Here is a 23055-nt window from a genome sequence, read left to right as displayed (position 1 = left end):
ACCGGGCCTCCCTACCTGCACAGGCTCCCATCTGCCCCGCTGCGGCTGAAGCCCCCGGCGCTGACGACGAAGACCTGCCACCCGGCCCCCACCGCAGGCTGACGGAGAGAGGGCACCTCCTCGCGGTCCAAGAGCCCCTCCCCGCCTGGCGCTTACCTCCAGCGGGACCACCTGCATCAGGATGGCGAAGTTGGTGAGGTGCGTGCAGCGGCAGACAGAGTAGCTGAGGGTCCCTTCGGTGAGAGCGCAGCCCTGGTTCGACCAGATGCCTTCTCCGGAGCTGAGGACACAGGAGGAACCGTCAGTGGGAAGCAAAGCCCACCCTTGGCCCGTGGGCCGAGAAAGCGTTCTCACCACCAGGCTGATGAGACTAGGGTGTTTCTGGTGTTGATCAGGCCCCACGAAACAAGCACCTCTTTCCTTCTGGGAGGGGAAAGCGGCATAACCACTTTGGCCCAATCACTTTGCAAAACACCTGGTCCAACGTCCAATAAATATGAAGTGTCTACTGGCCATCTGTATGTCTTCTTTGGAGAAATGTCTATTTAGATTTTCTGACCATTTTTTGATTGGGTTGGTTTTGTTGTTGTTGTTATTGAGTTGTATGGGCCCTTTGTATATTTTGGAAATTAAGCCCTCGTCAGTTGCATCATTTGCAAATATTCTCTCCCATTCCGTAGGCTGTCTTTTCATTTTGTTTATGGTTTCGTTTGCTGGGCATATACCCAGACAAAACTATAATTCAGAAAGATCCATGCATCCCAATGTTCACAGCAGCATCGTTCACAATAGCCAAGACATGGAAGTAACCGAAATGTCCATCGACAGAGGAATGGATAAAGAAGATGTGGCACATATATACAATGGAATACTACTCAGCCATAAAAAAGAATGAAATAATGCCATTTGCAGCAACATGGATGCAACTAGAGAGTATCATACTAAGCGAAGTAAAGTCAGAAAGACAGAGACCAATATATCACTTAGATGTAGAATCTAAAATATGACACAAATGAACTTATCTATGAAACAGAAACAGACTCACGGACATAGAGAACAGACTTGTGGTTGCCAAGGGGGAGGGGGTTGGGGGAAGGATGGGGTGGGAGTTTGGGATTAGCAAATGCAAGCTATTATATATAGAATGGATAAACAACAAGGCCCTACTGTATAGCACAGGGAACTATATTCAATATCTTGTGACAAAATATAACGGAAAAGAATATGAAAAAGAATATATATATGTATAACTGAATCACTTTGCTGTACAGAAGAAATTAACACAACATTGTAAATCAACTGTACTTCAATAAAATCTAGAAAACGTGAAGTGTGCGGGCCCTACAACCCAGCAATCCCACTTCTAGAGAATTCTGAGCTCTGTGCACAGGGATGCGTCTGGGGTACTTACTGAATGATGCATGATACTAGAGAACATTTTAAAGTTACCTAATGTCCACCTCAGGGACCTGGATAAAATTTGGTAGGGTATATACCTCAGTCAAAAGCAGCATGTATCCATATGGATAAAACACAGAAACTTAATATACAATGTTGAATGCGTAATAATGATGCAAGGGCATGACATGAAAGAAGATCATATATTTTCTATGAACATAACCATAAATTATAGATAAATTATTGAGAACACTCCCTACAGAGAGGGCAAGAGACCAGGATAAGATGTAAAAGTCTTTTACATGTTTGCTTTTTTATAAATTTTTAAAGGATAATGTTTTGACGTATTACTTGCTTTATTTCTTAAAGTATAAACCAAGACAAAAATGACTTGAAGCAAAAATGCACAAATGTTAACTGTGGTTCATTCTTGTGGTGAGAATATGAGCGACTACAATTTCCTTCCCTGTATCTCTCTATATTTTCAAATTCAAAAAAAAGGATGCTTAAATGGTTCTTCCCAGAAATTGCAACTATGAGTGATCAGCAAAGACAAATCTTTGCTTTGGCCAAAGGCAGGGGCCCCTGGGGAAAGGTTTTATAAAGCTGAAGAAATTTAAAGGCTCTAGCTTCTCTTTGCTGCACATTCAGTTTTCACGGCAATGTCAGCCGTGGATGAGAAATGTGGCCGTCCCAGAGGGGTGATGGATAAAGACAGTCCTGCCCCGCTCCTGCGGTGTTCTGTGAACAAAGCACACACTAGCGGCATCTTTATTTTCATCCCTGAGGCAGAGGGTGTCCCTGCGAGGATGCTGTGTGATTGTAACTCTCGGTGAGCTTGGGCAGCGTGGAACCCGAGGGTGAGGTGGGAAGGCTCGTCTGGAGGTGGCTCAGGGGTGGCACTGAGCCTGATGGCCGAGGCTCGGGGACAGCGGCTTCAGAGGCAGTGTTTGTGATGAGTGAGGTGGGGAGCATTTAGCAGAGACCAGAGAGCACAGCCAGGATCACTCGAACCTACCAGTTTTCAGGAGCAACCCCCCAATAACGTCAGGATAAAAGGGCCTTAAAGATGGGCACGTCCTGCCCCACCCTGCCACCTGTTAGGGCTAACCTGTCCCTGGTCCTTGAGGAGAACCAGCGACACCGGCTGCTGGGTTGTATGTGACCTTTGTCCATGGAATGTATGAACGCCACACTTGAACTAGAGGGTGACCTGAGAACTAGCGGGCACGAATTCGGGGAGCGTGGTCCTAGGATGGAACGTGTCCCCTCTGCTGGCGCCAAGAGTGACTGCGAATTAAAAACCGTGCAAGTCACATTTTCCCAAATGGAGCCACGAAGCCATGACGATGTCTTCACTAACCAGGGGAGCTGAGCCCCGCGTGGCACCACCTCTGTGTGCATGGGAAGGTCCGCGTCCCAGGGAACCCGCGGAGAAAAGGAGCCTGGTTCCCCGACTTGTGAATAAATAGATCTGCCACGGCAGCCAGGTCAAGAGACATCAAATAACAGGAAAATATGTGTCTTACCCTGTGACCTAGGAAGTTGGCATCTGAGCAGAAAACTGCTCTTTCACATGCATGAATGGAATGTGTGTGTATAAATATGAAAAAATACTACATGTCGGTGAAAAGAGATGTGGGCAGAACACAAAATAAGGATGGTGGAATGATGCAAGAAACATGGAACTAAACAACACCATATATGTCCCAGAAACATAAATATAAAACATGCATAAATTATCAAAAAATACACCAAAAAATCTCCCCACTGTGGCTACTATAGGCAAGAGGAGAGATCAGGATAAGATCTAAAGGTCCAACGGGACATGTGCTTTTTTTATAATGTTTTCTTTTTTAAAAGAATAACGTTTTGATATATTGCTTCTATCATTTGTTAAAGTGTAAGTCTGGGGAAAAAACGTGACCCAGAATTCTAAGCTCAGTGAGAATATCTTTCAAAAATAAAAGTCTGCTAAACTTACTGTCAGCAGACTCACACTACAAGAAAAGTTACAGGAATATACCAGACGGAAACTGTGAATCTACACAAAGAAATGAAATAGCTGGAGATGGAAAAAGATGAAGGGAAATATGCAATTATTATTTTCTTAATTTGAATTGCTTTAGAGGATAACTAACTTTCTAAAGCAAAAATCCTAGCGATGTATTGTGCATTTCTGGCATCTGTAAAGGTAAAACGTACAACAAGAATAGTGCAAAGGATGGGCAAGAAGAATTGTGAAAAGATTGTTGTAATGTCTCAGAATACATGTGTGGTGGTATAAAATATTATTGGAAGGGAGACACAGATGAATTAAAGATATATATACTCTAAGCCCCAGGGCGACCACTACAAAAAAATTAAAAGGAAGTATACACCAGAAGTCAATAACAGAGATAAAGTGGCATCAAAAATACACACAAAAAGACCACCTAGGGGGGTGGGATAGGGAGGGTGGGAGGGAGACGCAAGAGGGAGGAGATATGGGGATATATGTATATGTATAGCTGATTCACTTTGTTATACAGCAGAAACTAACACATCATTGTAAAGCAATTACACTCCAATAAAGATGTTAAAAAAAAATACACACAAAAATCCAACTGGAGTAAGAAAAAGAATATAAGAAGCCAAAAAATAAAAGTAGATCATAACCTGGACAGGCGTGTGACCGACCATGGACACCCTGGGCCCCCTCCCTCCCCTCCTCTGCTGCCTCCTCGCCCCGGGACCCTCCCACGCAGATAGTACCTGAAGTCCAGGAAGGCGCAATACAGGAAGATTCGGTTGCTCTCATTGGTAGCCTCGAGGTACTGCCTTTGAGTCTGAAATGACAGAGGATGGATACGCCTCATGATCCAGCCGGAGAAGCCGAGCTGCCAAAACTGATGTGAGAGCCGCACCCTCACAGGCCACAAGACCCCATGAGGTTGGCAATACACAAAGCCCTTGACCTTCCATCGCAACCCTTGTGGTCAGAGAGGGCGGGTCACCCGGCCCCATCTCTCTCCTGGCTCTCCTTTGCTAGGGCTCCCGCCTCAGGGCCCTTGCACTTGCTGTGTCCTCCCTCTAGAAAGCTCTCCCCCAAGACAACGACGTGGCTCCCTCCCTCCCGGCCTTCTCCTCAGGAGACCCTGCCGGCTCATTCAAAACAATACCAACCTGCCCATTCCTCTTACTGCGTTTTTTCATAGCACTGATGTCCACGCAGCACATCATGTATTTACTTATTCATTTGTCTGCTGTCTTCCTCTCTAGAACGTGCACACAGTGGGCTATCTCGTTTCCTGCTGTATCCCTGGCGCCCATCCTAGTGTCTGGCACACAGCAGGCGCTTACTGAATATTTATTGAACCCATGGACAAAAGAACGAATAAGTGAACAGTTCCATCAATGACTCTGTTCCTAGGATTCTCGCTCTCCCAAGAGAGAAAGTCTCGTCCCTGGGCTTTTCCTGGATGCCAGCTCAGGGCACCTGGCAGCAGCTGCTCTGCCCTCAACGAGATGCAGAGACTCGTCCAGGAATCTTGCCAGGGAGCTTGGGAAGCCAGCAGCAGCACAGAGAAGCGGGATCAATGGTATCTAATTGACTCCCAATCAATAGGTCAAGAACCTCTTACTTGATGTCCCCGGGCACCCAACCACCAGTTTGGGCTGCAGGAGAACGTGTGGGTCAGAAACCGATAGGGGCATCCTCTCTCTGAGCACACACTGGTTCAGGAGAGAGGGGCCCGGTCCTCAGGGAGATGAGCTTACCTGAGCCTCAAACCCTATAAGGACACTCAGGGGGCAACACAACCAAAGGCTCAAGAAAGTCCACGGGAAAAACCCTAAAAAGGTTAAGCCTTCCTTTCTCTCACCCTGTTTTTCAGGCTGCGTCCGAGATGCCTGACCTCATCCACATGCCACCTGGGCCACCCCGGCTGGCACCCCATCCCACGTCCAATGCTGAGGACGGCTTTCAAAGAGTGGTCCTCACAGCAGCCTCGGCATCATCCCAGGCCATCCCAGGGCCCCACCACAGAATCAGAAACTCTGGGGGTGCGGACGGCCTCTGGATTTTCACAAGTCCTTCAGGCGATGCACATGAACCTGAGAACCACTAACAGCTAGACAGAGGCTGCCTATTCTGTCCCCTCCTCATGTCTCAGCCTGCTGTGACCTTCATGCTCAGTCCCAGACAGCCCTGTGGCTGCAGCCATTTAGAACCACAGAAGGTCATTAGCAGGGGAACTGCAGTGTGCAATGTGCAAACCCCACAAAATCGAAAATACAAATAAGAACCTGCTGGTGACCCCCGCCCAGTCTCAGCGAGGCTTCCTTGGCCCCGGGCAGGACCAGACCCTCCAGGACACTGCTATGTGCTGCTTTTTTCCCCTTTTTTTCCTCCCTCTACTCCTATATTGCCCCTCCCCGCTTCCCTCTCCCCACTGGTAACCACTAGTTTGTTCTCTATATCTGTGACCCTGTTTCTTTTTTGTTGTATTCACTAGTTTGTTGTATTTTTTAGATTCCATATATAAGTGACATCAGACAGTATGTGTCTTTCTCTGTCTGACTTATTTCACTTAGCATAATGCCCTCCAAGTCCATCCATGTTATTGCAAATGGCAAAATTTCATTCTTTTTATGGCTGCGTAGTATTCCATTGTGTATATGGACCACATCTTCCTTATCCATTCATCTTTTGATGGATGCTTAGCTTGCTTCCATACCTTGACGATTGTAAATAGTGCTGCTATGAACATTGGGGTGTATATATCTTTTCAAATTAGTGTTTTTATTTTTGTTTTATTTTCAGCTATAGACCCAGGAGTGGAATTGCTGGGTCATATGGTAATTCTATTTTTAGTTTTTTAAGGAATCTCCATACTGTTTTCCACAGTGGCTGCATCAATTTCCATTCCCGCCCACAGTGTAGGAGGGTTCCCTTCTCTCCACATGCTCATTTGTTATTTGTGTTCTTTTTGATGATAGCCATTCTGACAGGTGTGAGGTGATATCTCATTGTGGTTTGGATTTGCATTTCCTGATGATTCGTGATGTTGAGCATCTTTTCATGGGCCTGTTGCCATCTGCATTTGCTCTTTGGAAAAATGTCTATTCGGTTTTTCTGCCCATTTTTAAATCAGGTTGTTTGTTTGTTTGATGTTGAGTTATATGAGCTGTTTCTATAATATATGTTGGATATTAACCCCTTATCGGTCGTATCATTTGCAAATATCTTTTCCCATTCAGTAGGTTGTCTTTTCGTTTTGTCATGGCTTCCTTTGCTGTGCAAAAGCTTTTCAGTTTAACTAGGTCCCGTTTGTTTAAACTACGTGTGATGCTTGTGTAAAGTAATGAAATGTGACGGCCCCAGCACTAGAAGAAGCCAGCAACCTGGCCCCCACGTCATCAGAGGCCCTGAAGCTTCCCCAGGAAGAAGGGTCACCCCTTCTCTCATCGCCAGCCCTGCTCTGAGCGCAGGGAAGCATTTCCACGTGGGAGCGGCAGAGAGGCCGAAGTCCTGAGCCTCTGACTCTGGATCTAAATCACTCTTCAAGGGGAATTTAAAAATCAGGCACAACCCACGAGCCAAGTGCCTGTGTGGTCGGCAGTGTGGAGGGCAGACTGGGGTCTCGGGCCAGGATCACACCCGAGATGGGAAACTCCTGCCTCTGTCTGGGTTCCTCCTGGCTCCGCGCCTGTGATGGAAAAAGCAGATCCCCTCCTTCTGTGTTTGAAGTTTGCAGCTGAAATGGAACAAAGGCTCTCAGCACTTCTCCAGGAAAGGAGACCTAGACGGTTCCCAGGAGCACGACTGGATGGTGTGAACACCCCAGTCATGGTGCTGCCAGAGAAAGGAGGGCGAGGCATCCAGGTCACGGCCCACTTTCCCAGAGGTGTGGGAGGCGCCGTCCGCCCATCAGCCTCCCGAGTGCCTGGGCGAGGGAGGAAAATCATCCCAGCCAGTCACCCCAGGGCCCAGGAGGTAGGGCGTCCCCATCAGGGTGGGGTGGGCGAGCAGCATCCCCCTTGAGCCCCTCCTGGGTCCTCAGGCCGAGGACCCTGTGGAGCCCTGTGGTCCACAGGGAAGCCCTGACTCTTCACCAGACGTGTCCACCTAAGCACATCCCACGGGGAAGGGCTACACGGGCCCTGCGGAATCTCTCCTACGGGATCCGAGACTTCTGCAAACAACCATAAGGACTTCCCATTTGGGGAGAAGCAAATGGGACTAATCGAGTATTCACTGTCTGCTGCTAGTACAGCAAGGGGTCTCCTTCTGAGAGACGCACATCAGGAGAGGAGAAAATCTACCCGACAACAGCCTGTGAATGTTCCTTGTTTAGAAATGTGCTTGCTTTTTAGGCCAGTACAATCGCCCCTCGGTAACCATGGGGTATTCGTGCCGGGAGCCCCGAGGATACAAAAGTCCACAGATGCTCAAGTGCTGTAGAAAAAGTGGTGTAGTTTTTGCATATAACCTACACACATCCTCTTGCATACTTTAAATCATCTCTAGATTACGTATAATACCTAATACAATGTAAATACTATGTAAATAGTGGTCAGTGCATGGTAAATTGATATTTTGCTTTTGGGAAATTTCTGGAATTTTTTTCTGAATATTTTCCATCCGAGGTTAGTTGAATCTGTGGATGTGGAACCCTCAGATACGGAGGGCTGACTGTATATAGTTTAACTTATACATTGGTCGGAAAGGTACTTGCCTATCTCTGTCCCAAGCAAAACACAGATGTCTCCTCGGCCCTTAATTCTGACCCTTAGTAAAGCAACGGAAGGGGTCCAAGTGCCCCCCTCATAGCTGTGGGCAGGTGCGCACGGCTGTCGGCACCCTCCTCTCCAGTCCGGCTCACCTCACAAGCCAGGGGCCAGGACTCTGCGTGATTGAAACGTCCCACCTTTAGGGGAAGCAAGAATCACAGAGGTAATGTTGGGTGGGGATGACGGGGGACACTGTTTATCCAGCCTCAGTCTCCTCTGGCATTTTGGGGTGTTTCTTTCTCCCACAGAATCACAGGCAGTCCCTCCTGAAGATGCTAAGACAGATTCCAGCATCTCAGCATCTGGCAGGATGGGGGCAGGGCAGGGCCCCATGAAGGAGACACCTGAGATTCACCTCTGGAAAGGGAGACCCGGGCAGCCTGGTGGGCTGAGCTGGCCCAAGTGCTGAGGGTGAAAGGTCAGACAGGGTGAGATGCTGAGACCTTTGACCTCACGGAGCAGGGGCTCAGGGGGCCTTGCGGCTCCATGCCCTCACCACCCCAGCACCATCTGCGCTGAGCTCTCTCTGTCCTGGCTCCCCGGAGGGGTGGGCCATGCCTGGGGCACTGGGGACCCTCAGGTGCTGTGCTCGGACCCTCCCGACATCCCTCAGTGTGTGACCAGGTCATCCGAGGATACCCCAAGGCCCTGACCCCGGGCCCCGCACGCGCCCTCCCCTGTCCAAATGCCGCCTGCATCCCCGGCTCGCCCGGCCCTTCCGGGCCCACCGGCCGACAGAGGCCCCTTTGGGCTTGAGTCGGTCCGTCCTGTCCGTGGACAGACACGTTGTGACCACACGAGGCACAGACGGCCCGGCAGGTGCTGACATGCGCTCGTCCTCACCCTCAGCTGGCGACGGGACCTCAGGCCCAGATGCGCCCCAGGCCCCCGACCTGCCGATCCCCCCACCTGCAGCTGAGCACGGCCGGGGACGCCGGGAGGGGCTCGTGCGGGACACAGCGGCACGGCCACGGCCACCGGGTCCGGGTCAGAGACGCCCACCGAGGACCCGTCCAGAGCCGGGGAACGCGGGGTCCACACGTGCGGGAAACTCGGGTTTCTCCGCCTTCCCTGTCCCCGCGGGGTGCTGGGCGCAGGGGTGGGTCTGGTGCCAGAAGGGAATTCAATTCTACATGTGACTGTCCGTGGTTTCCCAGGCCCTCTCTCCTCTGTTAAACCTCACGGCTCCAGTTTGAGAGGAACGGGGCCTGCAGACTCCTGATTCCTACGCTCACGGTTTATATTCGGTGTGTAAACCTGCCCGGCGGGTGAGGGAAACACGCAGAGAGGAAATTGCTTCGATGCTTCCAGCAAAACACAAAAAGCCCTGTGAACTTACTTACATGGGGATCTGGAATTAGAACAGCCGGCCTCAAAACTGAACAGAACGTGTTTTCAAATCGTCCCCGTGGCCCAGGTATCACGAGTCAGGAAGGTCTCAGTGGAAAATGCGCTGACACGGGCTAGACTGGACCCCAGGCCCATTCCTGCATCTGGCATTTACAGCTGCGGCGTCTCAGAGCAGAGAGATGGGTCCCAGGGAAGGCGGAGCGGGGAGCAGAAAACAGAAGCAGGAAGAGGCAGGATTGTGTGAGCGCGAGGGCGGCCGTGAGCTCCTGTCGGCCCGCAGGTCGGGGTTCTTTCCAAAAGCTCCATCCCCATTTCACAGGAAAGGGCTGCAAAGATTCTTGTTTTTTTTGTTTTTTTTAAAAACATCTTTATTGAAGTATAATTGCTTTACAATGGTGTGTTAGTTTCTGCTTTATAACAAAGTGAATCAGTTATACATATACATATGTTCCCATATCTCTTCCCTCTTGCATCTCCCTCCCTCCCACCCTCCCTATCCCACCCCTCTAGGTGGTCACAAAGCACCGAGCTGATCTCCCTGTGCTATGCGGCTGCTTCCCACTAGCTATCTATTTTACATTTGGTAGTGTATATATGTCCATGCCACTCTCTCACCCTGTCACATCTCACCTCTCCCCCTCCCCATATCCTCAAGTCCATTCTCTAGTAGGTCTGTGTCTTTATTCCCGTCTTGCCACTAGGTTCTTCATGACCTTTTTTTTTTTTTTTTTTTTCCTTAGATTCCATATATATGTGTTAGCATACTGTATTTGTTTTTCTCTTTCTGACTTACTTCACTCTGTATGACAGACTCTAACTCCATCCACCTCATTACAAATACCTCCATTTCATTTCTTTTTATGGCTGAGTAATATTCCATTGTATATATGTGCCACATCTTCTTTATCCATTCATCCGATGATGGACACTTAGGTTGCTTCCATGTCCTGGCTATTGTAAATAGAGCTGCAATGAACATTTTGGTACATGACTCTTTTTGAATTATGGTTTTCTCAGGGTATATGCCCAGTAGTGGGATTGCTGGGTCGTATGGTAGTTCTATTTTTAGTTTTTTAAGGAACCTCCATACTGTTCTCCATAGTGGCTGTATCAATTTACATTCCCACCAACAGTGCAAGAGTGTTCCCTTTTCTCCACACCCTCTCCAGCATTTATTGTTTCTAGATTTTTTGATGATGGCCATTCTGACTGGTGTGAGATGATATCTCATTGTAGTTTTGATTTGCATTTCTCTAATGATTAATGATGTTGAGCATTCTTTCATGTGTCTGTTGACAATCTGTATATCTTCTTTGGAGAAATGTCTGTTTAGGTCTTCTGCCCATTTTTGGATTGGGTTGTTTGTTTTTTTGTTATTGAGCTGCATGAGCTGCTTGTAAAAGGCTCCCTGACTTCAGACTATATTACAAAGCTACAGTTATCAAGACAGTTTGGTACTGGCACAAAAACAGAAATATAGATCAATGGAACAGGATAGAAAGCCCAGAGATAAACCCACACACATATGGCCACCTTATCTTTGATAAAGGAGGCAACCATATACAGTGGAGAAAAGACAGCCTCTTCAATAAGTGGTGCTGGGAAAACTGGACAGGTACATGTAAAAGTATGAAATTAGAACACTCCCTGACACCATACACAAAAATAAACTCAAAATGGATTAAAGACCTAAGTGTAAGGCCAGACACTATCAAACTCTTAGAGGAAAACATAGGCAGAACACTCTATGACATAAATCACAGCAAGATCCTTTTTGACCCAGCTCCTAGAGAAATGGAAATAAAAACACAAATAAATAAATGGGACCTAATGAAACTTAAAAGCTTTTGCACAGCAAAGGAAACCATAAACAAGACCAAAAGACAACCCTCAGAATGGGAGAAAATATTTGCAAATGAAGCAACTGACAAAGGATTAATCTCCAAGATTTACAAGCAGCTCTTGTTTTTTTAAAAAGGAAAATCTTGTGTTGAGCCACACACGTAGGACTGTTTGGTGCCAGACATCTTATTTATTTTCAGCTCTCTCGTGAGTCTGGGGTCGCCACACAGATTTGCTTCCAGTTTGGTTCAAACAGGACCAGGGCACCTGTCCTGGCCTCAGATTCCTAACGTTTAATCCCACTTCACCCCTTGTCCCCTCATTCCCAGCTCAAGTTAACCACAGAGACATCAGGTGTCCCCAGAAACTCCTCCAGGGAACAGCGGCTCACAGACCCCAGTGCCAGGCCAGCTGTACCTAAGAGGGGCACCTTGACCCTGGAGGGTTTAACTCCCAAAGGAGATCCTCAATGCCCTCTCCTTCCTAATCCAAGAGGGGACGGTGGAGGACACCTTGGGATTTGTCTGAATTCGGACAAATTCATTAAACTAGCAAAAATGTCTTTTCTAGGGAAAACATAAGATCCTCGTTTTTCTGGAATCATCTCCTCCCATGAGAAAATGTCCTCCTTAAAAAAAATAAGTGCCATTACTTTTGTTATAGTGACTCATAAAATACATTCTGTACATGCTCACAAGTCTAAGATAACAACATTGTCCTAATATGGGGTGAATTTTCAGAAAGAAAATGAGTTACAAAGACACACCCTGACAGTCAGCAAATAGATCAGTGGAACAGAGTAGAGACCCAGAGACAGCCCACACAAGTCCAGTCAACTGATGTTTGACAAAGAATCAAAAATAATTTAATGAAGGAAGGATAGATAGTTCTTTCACCAAATAATGCCAGAGCAACTGGACATCCATAGGACAATCAATCAATCAATCTATAACCCAACCTAAATCTCACACCTTACAAAAAATTAACTGAAAATAGATCCTACAGTAAATGTTAAACATAAAACTGTAAAACTTGTAGATGATAACATAGAAAAAAATCTTCAGGACCTACAGTCCATTGAAGAGTACTCAGCTATGATGCCGGTGTATGAAATACATTCCATAAAATTGAAAAATAAATAAATTGGGCTTCATAAAAACTAAAAACCTCACACTCTGTGAAAGACCCTATTAAGAGGATAAAAAGATGAGTTACAGATTAGGAGAAAACATTTACAAACCACGTATCTGACAGAGGAGTCATATCCAGAACATATAAAGCATTCTCAAAACTCAACCGTAGAATGGATAAAGAAGATGTGGCACATATATACAATGGAATATTACTCAGCCATAAAAAGAAACAAAATTGAGTTATTTGTATTGAGGTGGATGGACCTAAAGTCTGTCATACAGAGTGAAGTAAGTCAGAAAGAGAAAAACAAATACAGTATGCTAACACATATATATGGAATCTAAGGAAAAAAAAAACAAAAAGGTCATGAAGAACCTAGTGGTAAGATGGGAATAAAGACACAGACCTACTAGAGAATGGACTTGAGGATACGGGGAGGGGGAGAGGTGAGATGTGACAGGGTGAGAGAGTGGCATGGACATATATACACTACCAAATGTAAAATAGATAGCTAGTGGGAAGCAGCCGCATAGCACAGGGAGATCAGCTCGGTGCTTTGTGACCACCTAGAGGGGTGGGATGGGGAGGGTGGGAGAGAGGGAGATGCAAGAGGGAAGAGATATGGGAACATATGTATATGTATAACTGATTCACTTTGTTATAAAGCAGAAACTAACACACCATTGTAAAGCAATTATACTCCAATAAAGATGTTAAAAAAAAAAAACTCAACTGTAAAAAAACAAAATAAAACAAAGAATCCCGTTAGAAAAAGGGGAAAGGACATGAAGAGACATTTCACTGAAGAGGATACACAGATGGCAAATAAGCAGAAGACAAGATCTTCAACATCGCTAACCCTTAGGGAAATTCAAATTCAGACCACAATGAGAACAACTAAACTAAAAGACTGACTGAAACAAACACTGGCAAAGATGCAGAGAAACTAAATCGCTCGTACACTGCTGGTGGGAACGTGAAATGGTACAGCCCCTCTGGAAAAGAGTTTGGAAGTTTTAAGAAATATTGAAAATAGTTATCCCATGACCCTGCAATTGTACTCCTGGGCATTTACCCCAGAGAAAGAGAAACTATTTCCACACAAAAACCTGTACACAATTCTTCATAACAGCTTTACTTGTAATTGTCAAAAATTGGAAACAACCAAAACATAACTCAGTGGGTGACGGGCTAAACACACTGCAATTTATCCAGACCCTGGATGACTATTCAGCAAAAAAGGTCTGAACTAGCGATACACGTGACAGCTTGTATGGATCTCACGGGCATTAGGTTGAACAGAAAAAGCCAATTTCAAAAGGCAAGGTCTGTATGATTCTATTTATATACCCTTTTCAAAATGACAAAATCATAAGGATGGAAAACAGATCGTTGGTTGCCAGGAGTTAGGGATGGAAGTGCAACCAAAGGAGCTGTTTTGGGTGGTAAGAGGGCTCTGTATCTTGAACATCAGTGATGTTCTTGTGAATCATTATTCCAAAATAAAAATTTTTTAAAGAGTTAAACCAGCATCAGATGAACGATCACCAAGCCAAGCTTCCTAGCTGGAGGAAACACAACTTGGGCAGGAGATAAAATGTCCCCAACCATTAAGCCTGGGATTTTAATATCTAAGTTTCATTTTGATTAGCTGAATTCTGCACAGGAATGTGGAATTAGTTGGTAAGCCAGTTAAGGGGACCACAGGTCTCATCGTCGGGGACAATACAACCGTAATTCATAATTATCCTCTCCTCCTCCCCGGCGCCTTGGATTTCAACTATTTGTCACCACACGTGAGTCCCAGGCAAACCCAGCACGATGAGGTGCACGGCAGACCCGGGTGTGGGCCCCCTCATTTCCTCCCGGGGACCTCCTTCCGCCTCCTGGGGCCCTGGTTGCTATATTAACATCCCTTTTGGATCCTGAGGTGTGTGTTTTGTTCCCACTTAAAGCACAAGTATCTCTTGTGTGGTCTGGGCCAGAACCAAGGGAAACGATCGTTCCGCAGAGGGTCCAACCACAGCCTTCCGGCCTCCGTCAGAGTCCAGCCCCACGCACATCAAAGTGGTCAGCTTGTTGTTTTTTTTTTTAACATCTTTATTGGAGTATAATTGCTTTACAATGTTGTGTTAGTTGCTGCTGTATAACAAAGTGAATCAGCTATACGTATACATATGTCCCCATATCCCCTCCCTCTTGTGCCTCCCTCCCACCCTCCCTATCCCACCCCTCTAGGTGGTCACAAAGCACCGAGCTGACCTCCCTGTGCTATGCGGCTGCTTCCCACTAGCTACCTGTTTTACATTTGGTCGTGTATATATGTCCATGACACTCTCTCACTTCGTCCCAGCTTACCCTTCCCCCTCCCTGTGTCCCCAAGTCCATTCTCTACGTCTGCGTCTTTATTGCTGTTCTGCCCCTAGGTTCTCCAGAACCTATGCAGATCGCCAACAAATACATGAAAGGATGCTCAACATCACTAATCATTAGAGAAATGCAAATCAAAACTACAATGAGGTATCACCTCACACCGGTCAGAATGGCCATAATCAAAAAATCTACAAACAATAAATGCTGGAGAGGGTGTGGAGAAAAGGGAACCCTCGTGCACTGTTGGTGGGAATGTAAATTGATACAGCCACTATGGAGAACAGTAGGGAGGTTCCTTAAAAAAAAAAAAAATAGAATTACCATATGACCCAGCAATCCCACTGCTGGGCATATACCCTGAGAAAACCATAATTCAAAAAGATACATGTACCACAATGTTCACTGCAGCTCTATTTACAATAGCCAGGACATGGAAGCAACCTAAATGTCCATCAACAGATGAATGGATAAAGAAGATGTGGCACATATATGCAATGGAATATTACTCAGCCATAAAAAGAAACAAAATTGAGTTATTTGTAGTGAGGTGGATGGACCTAGAGTCTGTCATACAGAGTGAAGTAAGTCAGAAAGAGAAAAACGAATGCCGTATGCTAACGCATATATATAGAATCTAAAAAAAAAAAAAAAGTGGTCAGCTTTTACCTTCAGGTCTCCTTCTGGAATATTTCTCTTCCCAGATGCCTCTTACTCGTGGAATATTTGTGTTATAAATTTTTTCCCTGGACACCTGGTGTGAATTTTTCAAAGACGTTTCACAAACTTTAATGTTATCTGAACTGATATAAGAAAGGGGAAAAAAAAGAAGCTAGACTTAAAATATGGCTTCAGTACTGATCGGTTTGATCTTCCCCAAATGAACTCGCTGCCTTTCCCTCCCGCCCTGAAGATGTTCTCCATGAAGGGAAAAGGAAGGGCAGTGATCCCTAAATCAATCGTCCACACTGGCTCTTACTTCCAATGTCACCTACAGCCCGAAAATTCCGGGATTATAAACTCAACTATAACTTTGAATGTATCTCTGAAAAGAGTCTGCGATCAAAACAGGTAAATGCTGGACTTCTCTGGTGGCACAGTGGTTAAGAATCCGCCTGCCAACGCAGGGGACACGGGTTCGAGCCCTGGTCCGGGAAGATCCCACATGCCGTGGAGCAACTAAGCCCGTGCACCACAACTACTGAGCCTGCGCTCTAGAGCCTGCGAGTCACAACTACTGAGCCCACATGCCACAACTACTGAAGCCCGTGCACCTAGAGCCCATGCTCTGCAACAAGAGAAGCCACCGCAATGAGAAGCCCGCGCACCGCAACAAAGAGTAGCCCCCACTCGCCGCAACTAGAGAAAGCCCGCGCATAGCAATGAAGACCCAATGCAGCTAAAACTAAATAAATAAATTAATTAATTGATTAAATTTTTTTTAAAAACAGGTAAACGCTGCCCCATGTATATCAGTGTCCTCAGGTGGGAGGGAAAAAATAGTATTTTCATAACACAAACTACAAAGCAGAACTCTCGAAATAAATTTTTAGGGTTTGCAGATAATCAGGAAATTTCAATTACAGGTATACCCCTGGGGGTCATATCAGAAGGTCCCAGGGAGTGTAATACTTTGATTTCTATGCAAATAATGAGATGGGTTTAAAGGTTATAAAATTCTGATCTGTTTTACAGCCTGGTTCTGTGGCTGTTAATAATAATAAATCATGTTTGTGGTCTTGAACCCTCTTACAAACCACATTAAAAATGATGTTATTTTTCATGAATGATGAGCAATTTTTCTTAGGAAAGAAAGTAGGAATTTAGAAGCCCACGATCTGCATTCTAGAACAGTCTAATGAAAGATGTGTTCAGTGAGCTCTCCCCAGCATGTTCTGTGATACAGATTCCCGTTAATCATCTTTGCTTCCCATTTTCCTGCTTGCTACTCTATTTTATTAGCTCATATACAAAATAGTTTAACCCAAATTTCCCCAGGCCTTAAACTCACACATGCAAAAAAAAAAAAAAAATCCTTTTCTTAAGGCAACAGAGAATATATAAAGCTTTTCCCTTGAAATTCTCTTCTCACATATTAAAAGACTACATTTGAAAAGGGTAAAATCATGACTCTCAAATAGATATAAAATGAACACCTATTAACTATATTATCTAACTCATTAATGATTGAAGCAACCGCTAAGATGTTAGCATCACTTCAAAGGAAAATCCAAAGAATCATGCATCTATGAGGCCACCAGGAATGCTGAAGTAAATTTGCTTAATAGATACAAACTGGCAAAACTGGTTGATATCCACAGGGAAATAATCATTCCACTGACTCTCCATCTCTGCCAGACAACATTTGCATTTCAATGGACAGAATTACAGATCTCAGTGTGAACAGTTCATAGAAAATGATTTCGTAAGCCAGATCCCAAAGGTCCTGAAATATGAACATGGCCAATTACTTGTGAAATGAACACCTGTCATTCTCAGGGTACAAAAACCATGTGAGATTTTTTTCCAAACCACTATGTTTGCTTCTATGGAAAAGCTTCTACTTAAAGATATGTATCTTCCTGAACTGGCAGAGCATTCCAGGAGAATTTAGCAGCATTGAACAAAGAAGTATTTCCAAGAAAAAAAACAAAACACTCATCGTACGTCATGGTGTAAATATGGCAAAAAGGAGGATGCAAATGTGAGAGCACAGGACAGTGAAAGAGAAGGAGGACAGACAGCAGCGAAGAGGGTGACCAGTCGGTGACGTCCTTGGTTCCGCCGTGACGGTGCCGGTTCCATGAAGGTTGTCAGAAAAGAAAATACAAGAAAGACTGGAAATGACGCTTCGGAAAACGAGCACATGACGGGGGAGGTCTCAGTGCCCGGATGTGAGAGAGAACAGCCCCAGGCTCTGTGCACGTGAGGGGACCCTTTGGCCGGCCGAGTCCCCCAGATGCGTTCTATGCTGTAAACAGGGGCCGAGGTGCCTGGGAACCGGTCTCGAATGCACTGCGCGGACAGCATTCTGGCAGGATCAGCCAGACCACTGGCCAGTCTGGCTGCTGATGTCCTTCCCCTGGGTCCTTGCCCCTTCAGAGCTCCTATGATCCCTAAAGAGTTCACGAAACCAACTTTCTTGACTCAACTGCATAAAGCCGCCAAGAAAGGTTGGTGCCCTCAACTTCCATCATTTTGGCTGCTCGGAATCTCTTCCCGCGTACCTCAGTTTCACCTGATTTCACTCCAGCGGGTCTCTCCTCGCTCTCCCTCTCTCTCAGGAGCTCCACATGAGCTGGGTCTAAGCTAATCGGTGCATTTTTGCTCCCTGACTGTTCACTGAAAGAGAAGCCCGTCGGTCCCTGGAGGAGGGAGGGGGTGAATACTCTCCATCACCCCCAGGAAAGCCCTGGAAGCTCCTTTGGCTCCTCGATGACCATGAACAGGAGCAGTCACTCTGCCCGCAGGGAGAGCCGTGCTCCTGCCCCAACGGAAAGTGCGCTGAGTCCAGGCTCAGAGACGTGAATGAGGGGTGACCACGGCCGTCGGTGGAGCGGCTGGAGGCCGGGCAGGAGCCCCCAGGACGGCTCAGGACCCTGGCCCTGCGGGGGCTGAAATCTGTGCAGAGTCTCAGGCCCTCCTGCGGCTGCAGCCCAGCCCGTCCTCCTCCAGCCCCTGAGCCAGCAGCTGTGATGGAGGCTCAGAGCTACCAGAGATGGAGAGTGAGCGCCTGGGGCGGGGGGCACCCCTGAAGTGCAGCACTTACGGGCGGAGCTTTTTCAGTGTGTGGTGTGGGCAGCAACCTCCCTTGGCTCTGCTCTTGGGAACCCCTCCTTCTCCTGATACCTGCCGACAGACCCCCAGAGTCGTCTGGAGGTTCTCAGATCAGAGCTCACTGGGAAGGGCTAAGAAAGATGTGATTTCTGTAGCGTGAGGAGGAGGAGACCTCAACATAAACCATTTAATTCAAAAAAGTGGGGTGAGACATGAGTTTGGAAACATCCTTTAAAACAAGCCTGAAGCCCTCCTTAGGTGTCATTTCATTGTCCCAGACACCCTGGAAAAGAGAACTCCCTCTCTTCCTTTAAGTAGCTCCCTATTGGTGGAGAAATGTTAAGAAAGCTTTAGGAAGTCAGATGTCCACTGCTGTCCCAAAGATCTTATACTCCAGACAAGTGTATGTTGTTACTGAGATTTCCCAATCTGTCTAAACAGAGGAATCTTGATGGAAAGTTACCATTTAAGTACAAACACCCAAGTTCTGTTTCAAATCAAATGGAAAAGACAATGAAATGAATATGCCAGTGGCCTTTGTTGACATCCATCGAAAGAGACAAGGAATTCTTGTTTCTTGAGGCATATCAGCAGAATCCTAAACCTTACACAGTATGGCATCACCAAGAGGACCGTGTCCTCATCCCTCCAGATAAACACAGATGGTGAACATCGGAAGTGGAGCAACCACGGGAGAGGTTCACAGCCTCTGGAAATCTGGACTAGAGAAATACAAGTCAAGTTGTAGTTGGAGCAACTCCAGAACAGCCGGCCCACCTGACTCACAGCACTTCCTGCCGTGGATGTGGCCAGCATGTCCTGAGAACTGCATTGATGATGATGATGATGATGGTGATGATGATGATGGTGGTGATGATGGTGATGGTGATGGTGATGATGGTGATGATGATGGTGATGATGATGGTGATGATGATGATGGTGATGGTGATGGTGATGATGGTGATGGTGATGGTGATGATGGTAATGATGATGGTGACGATGAGGGTGACGGTGATGATGATGGTGATGGTGATGGTGGTGATGATGGTAATGATGATGGTGATGATGGTGAAGGTGATGAAGGTGATGGTGGTGATGGTGATGATGGTGATGGTGATGCCATCTGCAGACAGCATCACAGGCCCCACTGGTCATGGGAGGAAGCTGAGGACAGAGACCTCTGGGAACTAGCCCAAGGTCACAGCTGGGTCTTGAACCCAGGGAGTTAGCTCCAGAGCCTGCACTCTGCCTGTGGGGAAAGCAGTGGCCTGGCTTAGCCCCAGGGGGGACCCAGAGGCTGACAAGGCAGCCGGCCTCCCCGTTGCACTCAGCGCCGGGACTGTCCGCAGGACGAAGTGCAGGAGAGGGGCTTATGGAGGAGAAGGCCCGGGTCCCTTCACGGCCTCCGGGAGGAGAGGAGGCAGGTCCTGTTGCCCAGACCCAGCAGGACAGGCGCTTGCATGCGGGTCTGTCCCGTGCTAGGCAGGAGGGCCACGCGGACATCTGCGAGTGATCGCGTCCTGCCCACAAATGAGGACAAGAGTCTTTGATGTGAACTATAAAAAGTTCCCGGATCAGCAACCTGTTATCATCGTGGATTGAATCACCAATCCGAGCATCAGCTGGGACATGCCTGGAAGGCCGTCCACCCTGCAAGTCCAAGGAGCCCAGGTCACCAGAAACTCCCTCCAGGGCTACACGCCAAGCACTCTCCCATCCCACCTTACTGCTTCCCAGAGGTAGGGGGTTCAAACCCGGGAAGGTCGGGCGAGCCCTGGGCGCATCTGGGCTGCACCAGACCGGCAGCAGGACCTCCGAGCCCAGAAGGTGGGTGGCCATGCCTTCTGGCCAGCTGCAGGACAGCTGAAGGGAGACGCCCTCCCCGGGGAGGCGGAGACTCAGAGATGATGGGGGCGCCCCACCCAGGGCTGTCCACAGCCGTATTCGGTTTCAGAAAGGCCGCTGGCCCTGGACTGACCCTGCGCCTGCTGCCTCCCCCTCAGCAAACAGGATGCACAGCCCCGAGCACCCAGGTGGGGAGCCGGGACAGACGGACATCTGTTCTCCATCGCGCAGAGAAAAGAGCCTCTGACTGACCCTACAGAGACCACGCCTCCCACCCGTGAAGCTGGAGTTGCCACGTGACTAAATTCTGGTCGGAGGTGCCAGGAGCCTCCCGCAGAGGAGCTGACGGGGGCCCCAGCCCCACTGCCCCCCGAGATGTGTGACATGGGGGGAGACAAGCAGAGCGCCATCTTGGGCTTGGAGGACAGGGTCCAGGTCCTGGACGGGCTGGTCCCCAGGGCCCCGCACGGCAAGGCTCGGGACTCTTCACCCCCAGAGAGAGAAAGAGCCCGCTGTTCAAGCTGCCGCCACGGGGGCTGGGGGGCGAGGACTGACGGTGATGGCGCCGTTTTACGGGAAGCCGAACCCCCTCCCACTGATGCGTCACCTTCCACGAGGCGACGCGGTGGGGCACTTATGGCGTCAGCCAGCACATGGAGGGAATGCCCGTCCCGCTGACGCCAACTTCTCTCTGGGAAGGCGCAGCTCAGACAAGAATTCCTGCCCCCAAATGCAGAAGGAAGCATCTGGTGATGACATGAAGGCGGTGCTGGCCATTTCCACATCCCACAGACCACGCGCCCTCCGCCTCTGCCACTCCTCTTCTCAGGGCCACAGGCCAGACCGCCCGGTGACCTGAGCTCCCATCCCGGCGGCCAGGGCAGGGGTGCAGAGGGTCCCTGGAGCACTCCATCACCCGACATCCAGGGCGCGGGACCTGGGCAGTGGCGGAGTCAGGGGAACCGTCAGCGCCTCCTGGCCCTGGGTCTCCTACCTTTCTCCCCCCAGGGAGCATGTGAGAACAGAAGCTGGCAGCACCCAGGGCTGCAGGGCCATCAAACCAGCCAATCCCATCCTCATCCCCCCACGGAACCAAGGGTCACCCACCCTCTTGGACCATAAGCCTGTCCCCGCCAAGGCCCCCGGTTGTTTGCTCCCGGGTGCAGCCCCGTGGGTCGCCTGCTGTGCTGCCCCCTCCCCGGTAGCGAGCGCACGTGACTGACACCCACGTGGGTCTCACCCAGGAGTGTCGCCTATAACCCTAGTGCTACTCACGCACTGGACTGCAGCAGGCGACGTGCCGGCCCCGAGGTGACTGTGCATTTACACGCCCGCAGCTGTGCCGTTTCCGCATGGACCGCGGAGGAGCACACGACCAGCAGTGGGCTCATCCCAGCATCCCTCCTCCATGGGGTCCAAAGCCTGGCCCTCCTCCCATCCTGCCTGTTCTTAGACACGGGCCCTGACCCACCCATCTCAGCACACCCACGCCCTCTTCTCCATCCTGGAGCTGTGGCGGGAAGTGAATGAGAACAGGTGGGAGTGGTTTGTATAAAAGCAAAGAACTAATATCACCCTGACCCCGGCTGCTTCTGGGGATGCTAAGGCCTCAGTGCGTGTCCGTCTTGATTGGGTCTGTGCCCCTCCGCTCCCACCTCACCCCTCCCCCAACGCCACCCTCTGCTTGGCTTTGAGTTGACTCAGGAGGCCTGGAGGCCCCCAGCTGAGAGCAGGAATAACAAACCCACCTTCCCAGGGGGACGGGCGGGGCCGGACGAGGGGACGGAGGCACAGGTGGGCCAGTGGGAGGAGACCCCCGCCCAGGTAAGGAGCCGGCGGCCACTCAGCTCAATCGTCATCACCAAGGAAGGCACCCCTGAACTCTGAGTGTTCCCCAAAAGGCCCCATGACTGGAATTTATCAGCTTTTAATTGTCACCAGCTAAATCAAATTATCCATCTGACCGGAAGCCACCGTATCAAACTCTGGCCTGAATCCTGCTCCAAACTCCCTCGGAAGAAATGGAAACTCCAGAGTTTGTGCCGCAGAATCGCATGTGCTCAGGACGTTGTTTATCCACATCCCTTCCCCCTGCTCGCCTGGGTCACCCCACAAACAGCAAGCCGTTCCACCGGGGGCCCTGCAGACAGCACAAGATGGGGGGACGCCCCCTGATACGTGGTGGGTATTTCCTTCAAAACAAAGCGTCTTCAGTTTGGAAAGTGATTAATCTTAATTGTTTTTTCTGAATGGAGAACATACTAAGTCATACACTATGTTGGATTTTTTTCTTTAACCTACACATCAGTCATTCAACAAACATTTATTAGATGTCTGCTATGAGCCCAGAATACAGCAGTGAGCAAAACGGCGATTTCTCACCTTCACGGGATGGCTTTTCTAGTGCAGGGAGACAGACAATAAGCAAGACAAACGTACAAAATACGTGATATTTAGACTCCGGTATGTGTTACGGAGAAGAACAGAACATGGGAATCAGAAGGGCGGGAGGATGAGGGTTAGCGGCCAGTGTTTGAAAGTAAGGTGACTGCACAGGAGCCTCTG

The 23055-nt window shown here is 48.4% G+C and overlaps 1 protein-coding gene across 1 annotated transcript in view; it reads right to left on the bottom strand.

The window, feature by feature from the left end:
- LOC133075456 (adhesion G-protein coupled receptor D1) overlaps positions 1-4256 on the bottom strand; it is a 51541-nt gene extending 47285 nt beyond the window's left edge. Inside the window, exons 1-2 of the mRNA XM_061169707.1 lie at positions 4153-4256; positions 157-280 (exon numbers count right to left, since the gene is read on the bottom strand). Coding sequence (XP_061025690.1) covers positions 157-280; positions 4153-4256 — 228 coding nt within the window. The remainder of the gene's footprint in view (positions 1-156; positions 281-4152) is intronic.
- Positions 4257-23055: the final 18799 nt, after the last annotated feature.

This window comes from Eubalaena glacialis, chromosome 15 (genome assembly GCF_028564815.1).
Source record: "Eubalaena glacialis isolate mEubGla1 chromosome 15, mEubGla1.1.hap2.+ XY, whole genome shotgun sequence".
NCBI classification, from domain to species: Eukaryota; Metazoa; Chordata; class Mammalia; order Artiodactyla; family Balaenidae; genus Eubalaena; species Eubalaena glacialis.
This window is presented reverse-complemented; position numbering and strand designations above follow the sequence as displayed.